At 36.0% G+C, this 12960-nt stretch overlaps 1 protein-coding gene across 1 annotated transcript in view; it reads right to left on the bottom strand.

Moving 5' to 3' along the window:
- Positions 1 to 12960, bottom strand: part of HMCN1 (hemicentin 1) — a 519661-nt gene that overhangs the window by 262634 nt on the left and 244067 nt on the right. Inside the window, exons 16-19 of the mRNA XM_065885936.1 lie at positions 6410 to 6604; positions 3672 to 3767; positions 2369 to 2496; positions 873 to 1017 (exon numbers count right to left, since the gene is read on the bottom strand). Of these exons, the coding sequence (XP_065742008.1) occupies positions 873 to 1017; positions 2369 to 2496; positions 3672 to 3767; positions 6410 to 6604 (564 nt within the window). The remainder of the gene's footprint in view (positions 1 to 872; positions 1018 to 2368; positions 2497 to 3671; positions 3768 to 6409; positions 6605 to 12960) is intronic.

Raw genomic sequence — 12960 nt, 5'->3', positions numbered from 1 at the left:
GAGATTGGTACAAGACTGGTATAGGACTGAAAGAGGTAGAAGAGGCTATTTACAATGAGAAGCACACATTAAAAAGATGTCCTGTATCCACTGAAAATTTCAACAGAACAAGCAAAATTTGGAAATTACTGGATTCTCCAATCCAGGCCCTAAAAAAGACTGAATCAACTACTAAAAATAAATGTTCTATTCTACTTTTATCCCTGTACACAGAGCTAGTTTTTAATACAACACTTTAAAAAGCAAAGTCTTTAAAGGAGATATACAAAAAAAGTTACGACAATTTCTTAAGCTATGAAGCTGTTATTTATTGAGATGTAAAAAGTTGGTAACGGTTACTCACGAATGGAAAAAAGATGGTTTCTGGATTTTTAAATTTGTGACCTTTAAGTTATTTAACACGCAAAAAGATTGTTTGGAGCACATGAAGTGGCCTTTAGAAAAGTTTAGGTCGTTTCTAGCAAACACACAAAGGGGTCATTAGTAAGAAAATGCTTGTGGCACAATCCGAGAAGAAGAGGCAATTTGGATGGCACAATAAGTTCAGCTTTCCTGAAATTAAAATGTACTTTTAAACATAACTGTTTGAGAGCTGAGTTCACTTTTATCAATTAAGAAACCACTTACAAAAGCCCCTGGAGAGACTCAGCAAGTGACTCCCAATAATGTCTTTTTGTATATACAGAAAAGGGAAATCTGGAAACAGGCTTAACAATGTAAATATTGTTCAAGAAATAAGGCTTTTTGTTAAGAATAACAATTAGGAAAGATATCTGCTTCTTAAAACTAGAAGAACAGAGTTATTTGATTTAAAGATATGAACCCAGCTTTGAACATGGTTTGGAGAGAATTATGATGGGTGTGCCTCTTACCATGCACGTCCACAGTGGTAGTTTTGCTAATGGTTCCAGCAACATTACTGGCCACACAAGTATACTCGCCCCCGTCCTGCAGCCGAGCTCTTTCAACATGGAGACTCCCGTCACTGCGTACAGTGATGTAAGGATTTTGGACCAACTTGAAGGAAAAAAAAAAGCCATTTTTAATTAAACAGGCAATATTGTGTAAGCCCAAACCAGATCTGCTTTCTTCTCCAACTGGGTTATTAAATGTGTTATAAAATAACAAAATATTTTAACACCCTTAAGTGAAAAATGATGAGAATAAAATGTTACCAAGAGTAGCATCAATTGTATGTCACTGTGATATACCACCAAAAATTCTCCCCACTAACATCTGTCAGAATTATGAACATATTGGAAAGGGAAAGAAATAGAAACAACACTAATTCCGTTTCTGTAATTTTTGTTATCACGAAGGACCCAAATTTCACTTTTACTTTTGGCTTAATTTTTTCTTTTTCAAGAAGGCTTTACTACCACTTCCAAGCCATTTGACATTTTCATTCTGGCAAACAGGCATCATTCAAGCTGAGAGAATGTGACTTAATCTCAACATGCACCCTTTTCAGTGGCAGATACAAATAATATTAGAGGGCAATGTATGATACAGGAACTGCATGAGAGAAGGCTGACAATGGTTTCCGTTAAGAATCATCACCTCTAACTCTGTAACATTTATGCATTTTGTTCAATCATAGGGTACTTTAGTGCTCAAACAGTATCATCCTATGTTATAAGGGCATTTATTATTGAGTGAGGTGCACTCATTTTTCTCAGGTTTTTATGCAAATACAGACAATTTTACATCTTATCCCATGGAATCAATTCACTTTTAATTGGTACTTCAATAAGGGAGTAAGTCTAAATACTCTGGAAAATGGAAGGAAAAATGCTCTGGACTAGGTGAAAATTTATTGCTATAGATAGCATGTTTACAGAATAATTCCTTACAACTGTGAAAATTTTTCACATTCCTTCATAATCAAAAGTTATGCATTGAAAAACAATGACACAAAGTAGATCCACATTTTAAAATAGTTCACAATAAAAGAATGTTTGACGATAACAATAAAGATTAATATATAAAATGAAAGAATGTTATGAGAATATTAACATTTTATTATGTCCTGTAAAGAAGGATATAAAATATTTAAATCCTATGGAAAAAAACTTCATACTTGCTTCAGTTATTACATATTCTGAAGAGAGTTTACTAGTTACAAAATTATAAAAATTACACCATTGACTATTTCTCCATCATACTAATTTCAAAATAATATGAACTGCATAAACATGCTAATACTGAAGAAAAGTTTTGGTACACTTAAAAAATATATGTTTGTATATTTATTACATTAAAATTTCAATGTTTGGAATACATTGCCTCTTACACAAGAGGCAATAGATGAATATGAATTCATATTATGCAAGAGGAAAATGAATGCATGGATTTAAAATGTTCTTACCATGGCTGAGTTCTTAATCCACCGACGTTCTGGAATGGGATTTCCAGCCAATAGAACACAAGGCAAAGTCAGCTGCTGTCCTTCAATTACACTGGTCACTGAAGGGCTGATTCCAATGAGTGGAGCAACTAAATCAGAGAGAGAACACAGGCACTGTCAATGCTATTTCATCCAAAGGAAGGCAAACTCTTTTATAGGCAAAGATGACTACTAACTATGCTATTAGAAATAGAGTTTTCAAGAACAAGATTTTTAAATGTACCTGGGTATGAATTGGAAGATAGAGATAAAGGACCCTTCTAAGCAGAGGGAATGGCAAGAGGACAGGTAAGAGCAAAGAAGTAGAGAAAGTAAAAAAGAATAAGTCTATGGCATGAAAGGGCAGAAAAGTCAAGCCAAGAAATTTGCAATGTATTCAAATGGAGAGTGACTGAAAGCATGGATAAATAGAAGAGTGGAATCATCAGAACCATTTTCAGGAAATATCAATCTGAGAACTTACCGGACAAGGGAAAAGTGGAAGGGATGAGATTAGTGAGGAGGCTGTCATAACAGCTCAGGCAAATAAAATGAGGTGGACTCTTAGATGGAAATCAGGGAAGTAATTCTACATAAATCAAAGCAAAATCTCTAAGAGAGTCTTCTTGGAAAATTTAAATATACGTAGATGAATTAAGGGAGATACATAAAGAAAATTTTATAGAAGTGTATTAATGAGGTTTAAAAATCACAATAAATGGTGTAATAATTTAAACAATGTAGGACTAGTGCATAAATAGAATTCCAAGGAATAGACATAAGATTATAAATTTAGCATGTGACCAAATGGGTATTTTACTCAGTGGGAAGAGAACATGCAATAAAAATATTAAAACAAGTGTCTTACTACTTGGAAATAACGGATATTATATTCTTACTTCATATCATACACAGAAATAATTCCATGTGGACTAAAATAATAAGTGTAAAGAAAGAACTAGAAAAGCACACCACCACCACGTGTGTGTGTGTGTGTGTGTGTGTGTGTGTGTGTACTCATACTTAAGACTTAAATGAATTTATTCAATTGACCTTCATTTCTTCAAATGAAAGATAAGGAGCTCGAAGAGGATGATCTCTATTTCCAGTTCTAACATCATGAAATATGAAATAGGGTGGGGAGAAGGAAGGCTAATGTAGTAATCAGATGTTTACCTGGGTTTTTTTTTTTTTTGGTTTTTAATGGTACAGGCAAGACATGACGTACTAAGAGGAGTCTGATGTTTTCAAAAAGTGTGGTGTCTAAGTACTTAATTGATCTTACCAAGTCCTGTCACTGTTACTGTTGCCTGGGACTGGATCTTTCCAAACTGGTTTTCAGCTTCACAAATATATGTTCCTTTATCACTTGCCCATAAGTCTAAAAAGAAGAGATTATTTACTCATTCAACATCATCTGTGGAGGATTAACTATGTGCCAGGCACCATGCTTGTGATCTGGGAGTTCCCATTCTAGGGGAGGAGACATACCTTGAAAGCAACAATCGTACCATAGTGTGATGACTGCTCTAATTTGAGCTTCAGACAATGAGCTATGGGGGCACAGAGACAGAAGTGACTGATGGCGCAAGGAGGAGTTCGGGAAGGATTCACGTAGGAGGTAATACCTAAGCTGTACCTGAAACAGTAGGTAGAACAGAGGAAGGGCAGTCCAAACCTAATGGGCTGCAAAGGCAAGAGCATGACTTGAAAAATCATGGTCTGTTCAAAGAATGGAAAGCTGCAGTACCACCCTGGGGGCGTTTGGAGATTTGCAGGGGAGATTGCTTTCATTGGTCCAATGATCAGGGGAGTCTACTGGCAAAAACTAGGGAGACAATGCATGGGGGGGATTCACGAAAGGAACAATATCCCAGGTTCACCAAGACTTTTGAAGGCCCCACTGGAAATTCATGGATGTGATGACTTTGTTTATAATTATTTGAGCCTACAACCTAATTCTGTATAAGTGGAAGAAAGAAAGAACTCTTGCAAGAATTGCCCACCATTTCAGAAAATCACTTCACCAGCCTGGAGTTTTTGAGTCATCAATCCCATATTTCTGTATCAGTCTACATTTTAGCTCTCAAATTCATGGTGATATACATAACATGTATACATATTGTATGAGCATTGCCAGAGTATTATCTATTTAAATACATATTATTTTAATAAAAATTACTTTCCTTTGTTTTCCTTTGTACTATATTTTGCATGTTAAAATAATTTTTATTATGTATGTTGATCAAATACATAGAATTTTCAGAATAATAAAAAGGATATTTATAAAATATTTAAAATTAAAGAGTGTGTTAGGGGACTAGGATGAGGATCGCTGGGTTACAGGCCGTGTGGGCACAGTCAGGAGCCTGAAGATGAAGAGGTAGCCTGGTGCCTTATAAAACAGCAAAGTTTTACCTTATGAGCAACTGGGGAGTCAAGAGAAGATTTTTAAATAGGGGATTGATTGTCACCTTTGCAACTATCTTAACTAAAATAGGCACAGTTTAATCTATTGATAAGACGTTGGCAGAGAAAAACACAGCTTTCCATTATGAATAGTTCCATACTATCCCAAATAAAGAGCAGTGACCAAGTTTCTACTCTGTTAACCACATGCATATAACTGCAGAACTGCATCTGGTGAGCACAGTGTTGACTCTCAAAATTAGCAAACATTCATTTGCCAAGGAAAGCTCAGCAAATCACCTGGTTAGTAAGTTATACATTGTTTCTAACCAAGACAGTCTCCATATTATCAACTCGGGCTAATTTCTGTAGAAATACAAAATACCAGTGAGAGCTAAGTTTCTCATCACTAGCTTCCTTTTAGATGATTTAGTTTGAACAATTGGGCAACCATCGGTGAATACACTGCCCTCCTTTATTCTTACTTTTCTTTCATTTCTGCTAACTGATTTGTTTTCAGGTCTCATTTGTTTCCCTCTGGGTTGTTTCTCATCACCACCATCACCCTACCTATATGATCCTCCCCATTCTTCCCTCCCGCGCCTGTCTCCTCATATCCTGCAGGGGAGCTGTTCTGAAACAGTACTTTCACATGCCTTTTCGTGCCTATGAAGCTTGGGGGTCTATTTTCTACCTCACCAACTACATTTCTTCACCTGTACATTTCAGTTCCTGTACAATCTGACCCAATCTAATGAGTAATTCTGGTAGCTTTTGTGACCATCCACTCAGACAGTAGATTGTAAAATGCCTGAGGAACCCCATATTTGACTTCTGTCTTCACCTAGCACAGAGCTGTAAGCACTTGTAATTAGACAGTTTAATTTGTATTGAAAGTTTAAGTGGCTAATGCACATTTAATATTGTTAATAAACATGAAAATCACTTATTGGGGACGTTCTACAAAATACCCTAAAAATGCAATTTTATTAAAAAAAAATCAATTAATCATCTAAATGTTTTTACTCCTCTGGTGCCAGTATCCAAATATTCTTAACAATATTTGAAAAAGTACTAAGGGTTTACAAATATCTGAATGCTTAATAGCTTACAGGTAAAAGTTTGGGATGATGGCATATTTGACTTTTTAAAAAATGTTTTGCTCCAGATAGATATAGCTTTTAATCAAAAATTTTTGATAGTGTATAGTGTCCCTATGATGTGGTTACGTATTCTTGGCCCAAAATTAACATTAACTAACTACTAGTAATATTTTACCTTTCTATACAACAGGTGGTACAAGAGTCAATAAAATGTGATTACTTATCCACCTATAGGCCCAGGAGACTCTATTTGCAATAAGAAACAGTGAGATATGAAGAAAGTCATATTGCTTCATAAATCTATGATATAGTAATGACATAAAATTGAATAAAATGTTATTCATCTATGACAATTCCTAGATATGAGTTCAGTATTATTTTAAAATGAAATGCAACAAACAAAATATGTTGGCACGATTAATTCACTATTTTAAGCATAGCAACACCTATGTACAAAAAATGTATAATTTATATGTATATATGTGTATAAAATATATTTCCTTTAACCTACTTGAAATAAAGAGAGCTCCTGTTCTTAGTTGGCTGATGGAACTCACTGAAAAAGGTCTTGAGTAGATGGGCATGTTGTCTAATCTTCGCCATTTAATCTTTGGTTCTGGATAACCCTGGACATAGCAAGGTAATGTCACATTTGAGCCAATTTCCATAGACACATCAGCAGGTTCTTGTATAAAAACTGGAGGTGCTAGAAGATATTTAAAATGAAAAAAGTGGTCATTGGTATAGTATACATGCGCATTAAATATAAATTAATTATTAAACTATCAACAGATTGAATTCAAATCAAATCATGGTTCATATATTATAAATATATGCTTTAAGTATTCTTGTCTGCTACTGAAATAGATTTTTTAAATAAATGAATAGAGCAACAAAGTAGTTCAACTATTTTCTTAAAGTGATAAGATGGAAAGGGTGGGAATTTAAATCAAGATTTCCTTAACTAAAGGGAATCTTTCATTTTTGGAATTTGTTTTCAATTTTAGTTTATGCCATACTCCTCAAAACTTAAAATTTTCTTACAAATAAGTCTGTCTTTCAATGAAATATTTTTGACACTTTCCAAAACTTACTTCTTTAGGCTGAATTTTTAAATAAACTAATTATATCAGAGTTCATTCTTCAATAGATCACCATATAACAAGGTAACAGTATTTAATCTTAAATTATATTCTTGGTGTATATCACATTCTTGCTTCTCAGTATCTTTCACATTTTTTTTTTGCATTTTTGAGTTAAAGAAATTGAAGCTTGAGAATCAATAATTCAAATTAAAGTAACAGAATAGCATTTGATAAATGGAGAATATGGAGTGCTTAATGTTAGAGCTAAGAAATGATTCAGAAATTATAAAATTATAAGTAAGAAGTCTACACTTATCTACATAATTTAGGTAACCACAGAAGCCAGGGGGAAAAAATCAGAGGTAACAGGCATACCCTGGAAAACAGAGGAATGCAATATAGGGAGGATGCTGTCAGAAGGCCCAAATAGATGAGGCTATCAGTATGTCCCACGGAACTTATGAGTAATAATGTTTGAGGTATCAGGCAAGGAGAAATACATAAGATACTATTAGAGGTAATAGATGAAACCTGCTCTTGTAGGACTCTAAGAGGAAGTACCCTAGGGATGTCTCCTTGATAATGTCAAGATTAAACAATGGTTAGGAACTACAACAACTATCACTTATAGAGCCAGAGACTCTGTTAAGTCCTCTTCATTAATTACCTCATTTGATCTTCAAAATATCCCTATGATGTAGGTACTGTTATTACCCCAATTTTATAAAACTGAGACAGAGATAGTTAATTTGCTAAGTGTCACATGGAGTTGAACAGTGGAACTAGGATTGAAAACCACGTTGATCCGACTCCAAAGTCACAATTCTTTATCATTTTATCAGCCTCCCCTTTTCCATGGGTTCTTATAACTGCCCATACTCAAGCTGGTTTTCAGGCTAGTAAGAATGGGTATAGAGATCACTTCTCTCCTTCTCAACAGGAATTCTGGGACTTGGATGTACAGCTATCTCCCAAGTAGCATTAGTGCTTTATTAGCCTGGGCCAAACGACCTCCTTTAACTTTACAGCCACATTTTCGATTATTTCTCCATACAAATCCTATTCTCTGGACAATCAGAACTTACTCATCTCCAGTCAAGGATGGACCTTTCCGAAATCAGCAACTGTGTTACCACCACCCCTTTCAAATGTGATGTCTGCTGTTGATCTCTGGCTACTGAAATACTGACAATTCTTGAAGGCAGTTCAAAAGGCCCTTCCTCAATGCCATCTCTTACCATCCTAAATGGATATGATTTCTTGCTTCTTTGAGCTTTCACAGAACTCACTCTACACCACTCTCATGGCAATGGCTAAATTCAGCCTCTTACTAGACTATATGTTTGACTTCCCCCAGAGAATTTATATTTGTAACCACATTTTTACCTTTTATAGCAACTAACATGGTACTTTGTGTATTATACATGGCTGCTAGATATTTGTGAATGATTGAATCAATATTAAAACACTTCAACAATAACCTTGTGTGTGTGTGTGTGTGTGCATTAAGTGTATATGATGATAACAACATTGATCCAGTACATTTGAACCTGCAGTTTTGAAGAAACATGGCAATTTCAGAAGTGTAATTGTTTGTTTTTTGAAACTACATGAAATTAAGTTAAATACTACAGCTGAGCAATATGTTTTTAAAAAGAAGTTATGTACCTGTGTTTAGATTTCTCTTACATATATATGGGAATTTGACTAATAAAAAATAATAGGTAAAATAAACGTATTTAAAAAATAGTTTAGAAAGCAGCTGACTGTGTGCTTATCTTACATGTGTAAGGCCTAGTTACTTTTCTCTGGAGTGATACTAGTCATTTATTCCAGAGCCAGCTGCTTGTCTGAAACAGAGAGGTATAAAAATCCCAGGATATGTTAGGCTCAGAGTGTGAACAGGTGAATATGGAGATTAGACAGAAAATAAATTCCAGAAGAGCAAAAAGATATGCAGAAGTCTGGGATTGTTCAAGTATTGGGGAGGAAACCAAGCTTACTGACATAAAGAACATGGCCATCAGTGAAAATGGAGACAAAATGAGAATGTTCAGATGTAAGAAAGCCAAGAACAACTAGATTTAAAAAGGATAGGGGGCAGAGTCAAGATGGCGTGTGGAAAGACATCAAGTTAGCATCTCCCCACAACTAGGGTGCCTGCCGGTGGCTGGTGAAGGACCCTGACACCCAAGGAGATGGGAGGAACCCCCCAGTGAACCAATAGGACGTGGGGGGACTGAGGGGGGAGAAGAAGTAGAGGCCAGACAGGATTGGCACCCCTGAGGCTGGGGAGATCAGGAGAGGCAGGTGGGAGGGGCCCTCCGGGAGGAGCAGGAGAAGAGAGGAGGGCATTTGCCCCGCCCACTTGAGTCCAGGAAGCCTGCTGGGCTCCCAGGTGAGGTCCCCCACCCTCTGAGACCAGGGATAGAGGGCAGGCCTGGGCCACTTCTGTTCCTTGAGCCTAAGCCCCAGCCCCCCACAGCCCCCAGGGCCTATTCCAGCCCTGTGGGTCCTAAGCATAGGTGCTGCCCACCGCCCTAACCTCACCCTTGCTTAGGTCCCGCCCTCCACAGCCAAGGCCTTTACCCCCCTTTTTTTTCTTTCTTTCTTTCTTTCTTTTTTTTTTCCCCTTTCCCTCCTCTTTTTCACTATTGTGGTACTGATGTACCTTCCACTTGTTGATTCATCTAGATTTTTATTTTTATATTCTTTCTAACATATCTGTTAGTTTCCTAGCCTAATTTTATTTTTCACTTTGTTATTGTTCTCTCTTTTTTAATTTCTTTATTTCTTTCTTTTTTTTTTTTTTTTTGCCACCCCATGCGGCTTGTGAGATGTTGGTTCACGAGCCAGGGGTTGGGCTGAAGCTCCTGCAGTGTGGACTCCGAGTCTGAACCACTGGACTAACAGAGAATAGGGGTATTCCCTCAGACCCTAGGGAATATTTATTGGAGTGAGGTCTCACAGAGGTTCTCATCTCAGCACCAAGACCCAGCTCTACCCAAGAGCCTACAAACTCCAGTGTTGGAAGCCTCAGGCCAAACAACCAGTAAGACAGGAACACAATCCCACCCATTAAAAAAAAAAAAAAACACACATGAGTAGGCAAAAAAATATGTCACAGCTGAAGGAGCAAGGTAAAAACCTACAAGACCAAATAAATGAAGAGGAAATAGGCAATCTAACTGAAAAAGAATTCAGAGTAATGATAGTAAAGATGTACCAGAATCTCAGAAATAGAATGAAGGCACAGACTGAGAAAATACAAGAAATGTTTAACAAAGATCTAGAAGAACTAATGAACAAACAAACAGAGATGAACAACACAATAACTGAAATGAAAAAAACACTGGAAGGAATCGATAACAGAATAACTGAGGCAGAAGAACGAATAAGTGAGCTGAAGACAAGATGGTTGAAATAACTGCCAAGGAGTAGAATAAAGAAAAAAGAATGAAAAGAACTGAAGACAACCTTGGAGACCTCTGGGACGACACTAAACGCACCAACATTTGAATTATAGGGGTCCCAGAAGAAGAAGAGAAAAAGAAAGGGTGTGAGAAAATATTTGAAGAGATTACAGTTGAAAACTTCCCTAACACAGGAAAGGAAATAGTCACCCCAGTCCAGGAAGCACAGAGAGTCCCATACAAGGTAAACCCTAGGAAAAACACACCAAGACACATATTAATCAAACTAATAAAAATTAAAGAAAAAATATTAAAAACAGCAAGGGAAAAAACAAAAAATAACATACAAAGGAATCCCCATAAGGTTATCAGCTGATTTTTCAGCAGAAACTCTGCAGGCCAGAAGGCAGTGGAAGGATATACGTAAAGTGATGAAAGAGAAAAACCTATAACCAAGTTTACTCTCCCCAGCAAGCATCTCATTCCGATTCAATGGAGAAATCAAAAGCTTTTCAGACAAGCGAAAGCTAAGAGAATTCAGCACCACCAAACCAGGTTTACGACGAATGCTAAAGAAACTTCCCTAGGCGGAAAACACAAGAGAAGAAAAAGACCCACAAAAACAAACCCCAAACAATTAAGAAAATGGTAATAGGAATATACATATTGATAATAACCTTGAATGTAAATGGATTAAATGTCCCAATCAAAAGACACACACTGGCAGAATGCATACAAAAAAAGACCTATATATATGCTGTCTGCTAGAGACCCACTTCAGACCTAGGGACACGTACAGACTGAAAGTGAAGGGATGGAAAAAGATATTCCATGCAAATGGAAAACAAAAGAAAGCTGGAGTAGTAATACTCATATCAGATAAAATAGACTTTAAAATAAAGACTGTTTTAAGAGATAAGGAGGGACACTACATAATGATCAAGAATCAATCCAAGAAGATATAACAACTATAAATGTTTATGCACCCAACATAGGAGCACCTCAATACATAAGGCAAATGCTAATAACCATGAAAGGAGAAATCGACAGTAACACAATAATAGTATGGGACTTTAATACCCCACTTACACCAATGGACAGATCATCCAAACAGAAAATAAATAAGGAAACACAAGCTTTAAATGACACAATAGACCAGATAGGTTTAATTGATATTTATAGAACGTTCCACGCAAAAGTGGCAGAATACACTTTCTTCTCAAGTGCAGCCAGAACACATCTTCTCCAGGATCACATCTTGGGTCAAAAATCAAGCATTGGTAAATTTAAGAAAATTGAAATCATATCAAGCATCTTTTCTGACCACAATGCTATGAGATGGAAACCAATTACAGGAAAAAAACTGTAAAAACCATAAATACATGGAGGCTAAACAGTACATTACTAAATAACCAAGAGATCACTGAAGAAATCAAAGAAGAAATTAAAAAAATACATAGAAACAAATGACAATAAAAACATGATGACCCAAAAACTATGGGACGCAGCAAAAGCAGTTCTAGGAGAGAAGCTGATAGCAATTCAGTCTCACCTCAAGAAACAAGAAAAACCTCAAATAAACAATATAACCCTATACTTAAAACTAGAGAAAGAAGAACAAAGAAAACCCAAAGTCAGTAGAAGGAAAGAACTCATAAAAATCAGAGCAGAAATAAATGAAATAGAAACTAAGAAAACAATAGCAAAGATCAATAAAACTAAAAGGGGTTTGTTTGAGAAGAAAAACAAAATTGGTAAACTCTTAGCCAGACTCATCAAGAAAAAAACGGAGAGGATGCAAATCAATAAAATTAGAAATGAAAAATAAATCACAACTCACACCACAGAAATACAAAAGATTATGAGACTACTACAAACAACTATATGCCAATAAAATGGACAACCACGAAGAAATGGACAAATTCTTGGAAAGGTACAATTTTTCCAAGACTGAACCATGAAGAATTAGAAAATATAAACATACCTGTCACAACTAATGAAATTGAAACCATAATTAAAAATCTTCCAACAAACAAGGGTCCAGGACCAGATGGCTTCACAGGTGAATTGTATCAAGCACTCAGAGAAGAGTTAACACTGATCCTTCTCAAACTCTTCCAAAAAATTGCAGAGGGAGAAACACTCCCAAATTCATTCTGCGAAGCCACCATCACCCTGATATCAAAACCAGAAAAAGGTATCACAAAAAAAGAAAATTGTCGACCAATATCACTGATGAAAATGGATACAAAAATCCTGAACAAAATACTACCAAACAGAATCCAGCAACACATTAAAAGGATCACACACCATGATCAAGTGGGATTTATCCCAGGGATGCAAGGATTCTTCAATATATACAAATCAATCAATGTGATATACCACATTAACAAATTAAGGAATAAAAACCATATGATCATCTCAATAGATGCAGAAAAAGCTTTTGACAAAATTCAGCACTCATTTATGATAAAAACTCTCCAGAAAATGGGCATACAGGGAACCCACTGCAACATAATAAAGGCCATATATGACAAACTCACAGTAAGCATCATACTCAGTGG

Source organism: Phocoena phocoena, chromosome 1, assembly GCF_963924675.1.
Source record: "Phocoena phocoena chromosome 1, mPhoPho1.1, whole genome shotgun sequence".
NCBI lineage: Eukaryota > Metazoa > Chordata > Mammalia > Artiodactyla > Phocoenidae > Phocoena > Phocoena phocoena.
The sequence above is the reverse complement of the archived record's forward strand: the minus strand, read 5'-3'. Positions and strand labels throughout refer to the sequence as shown.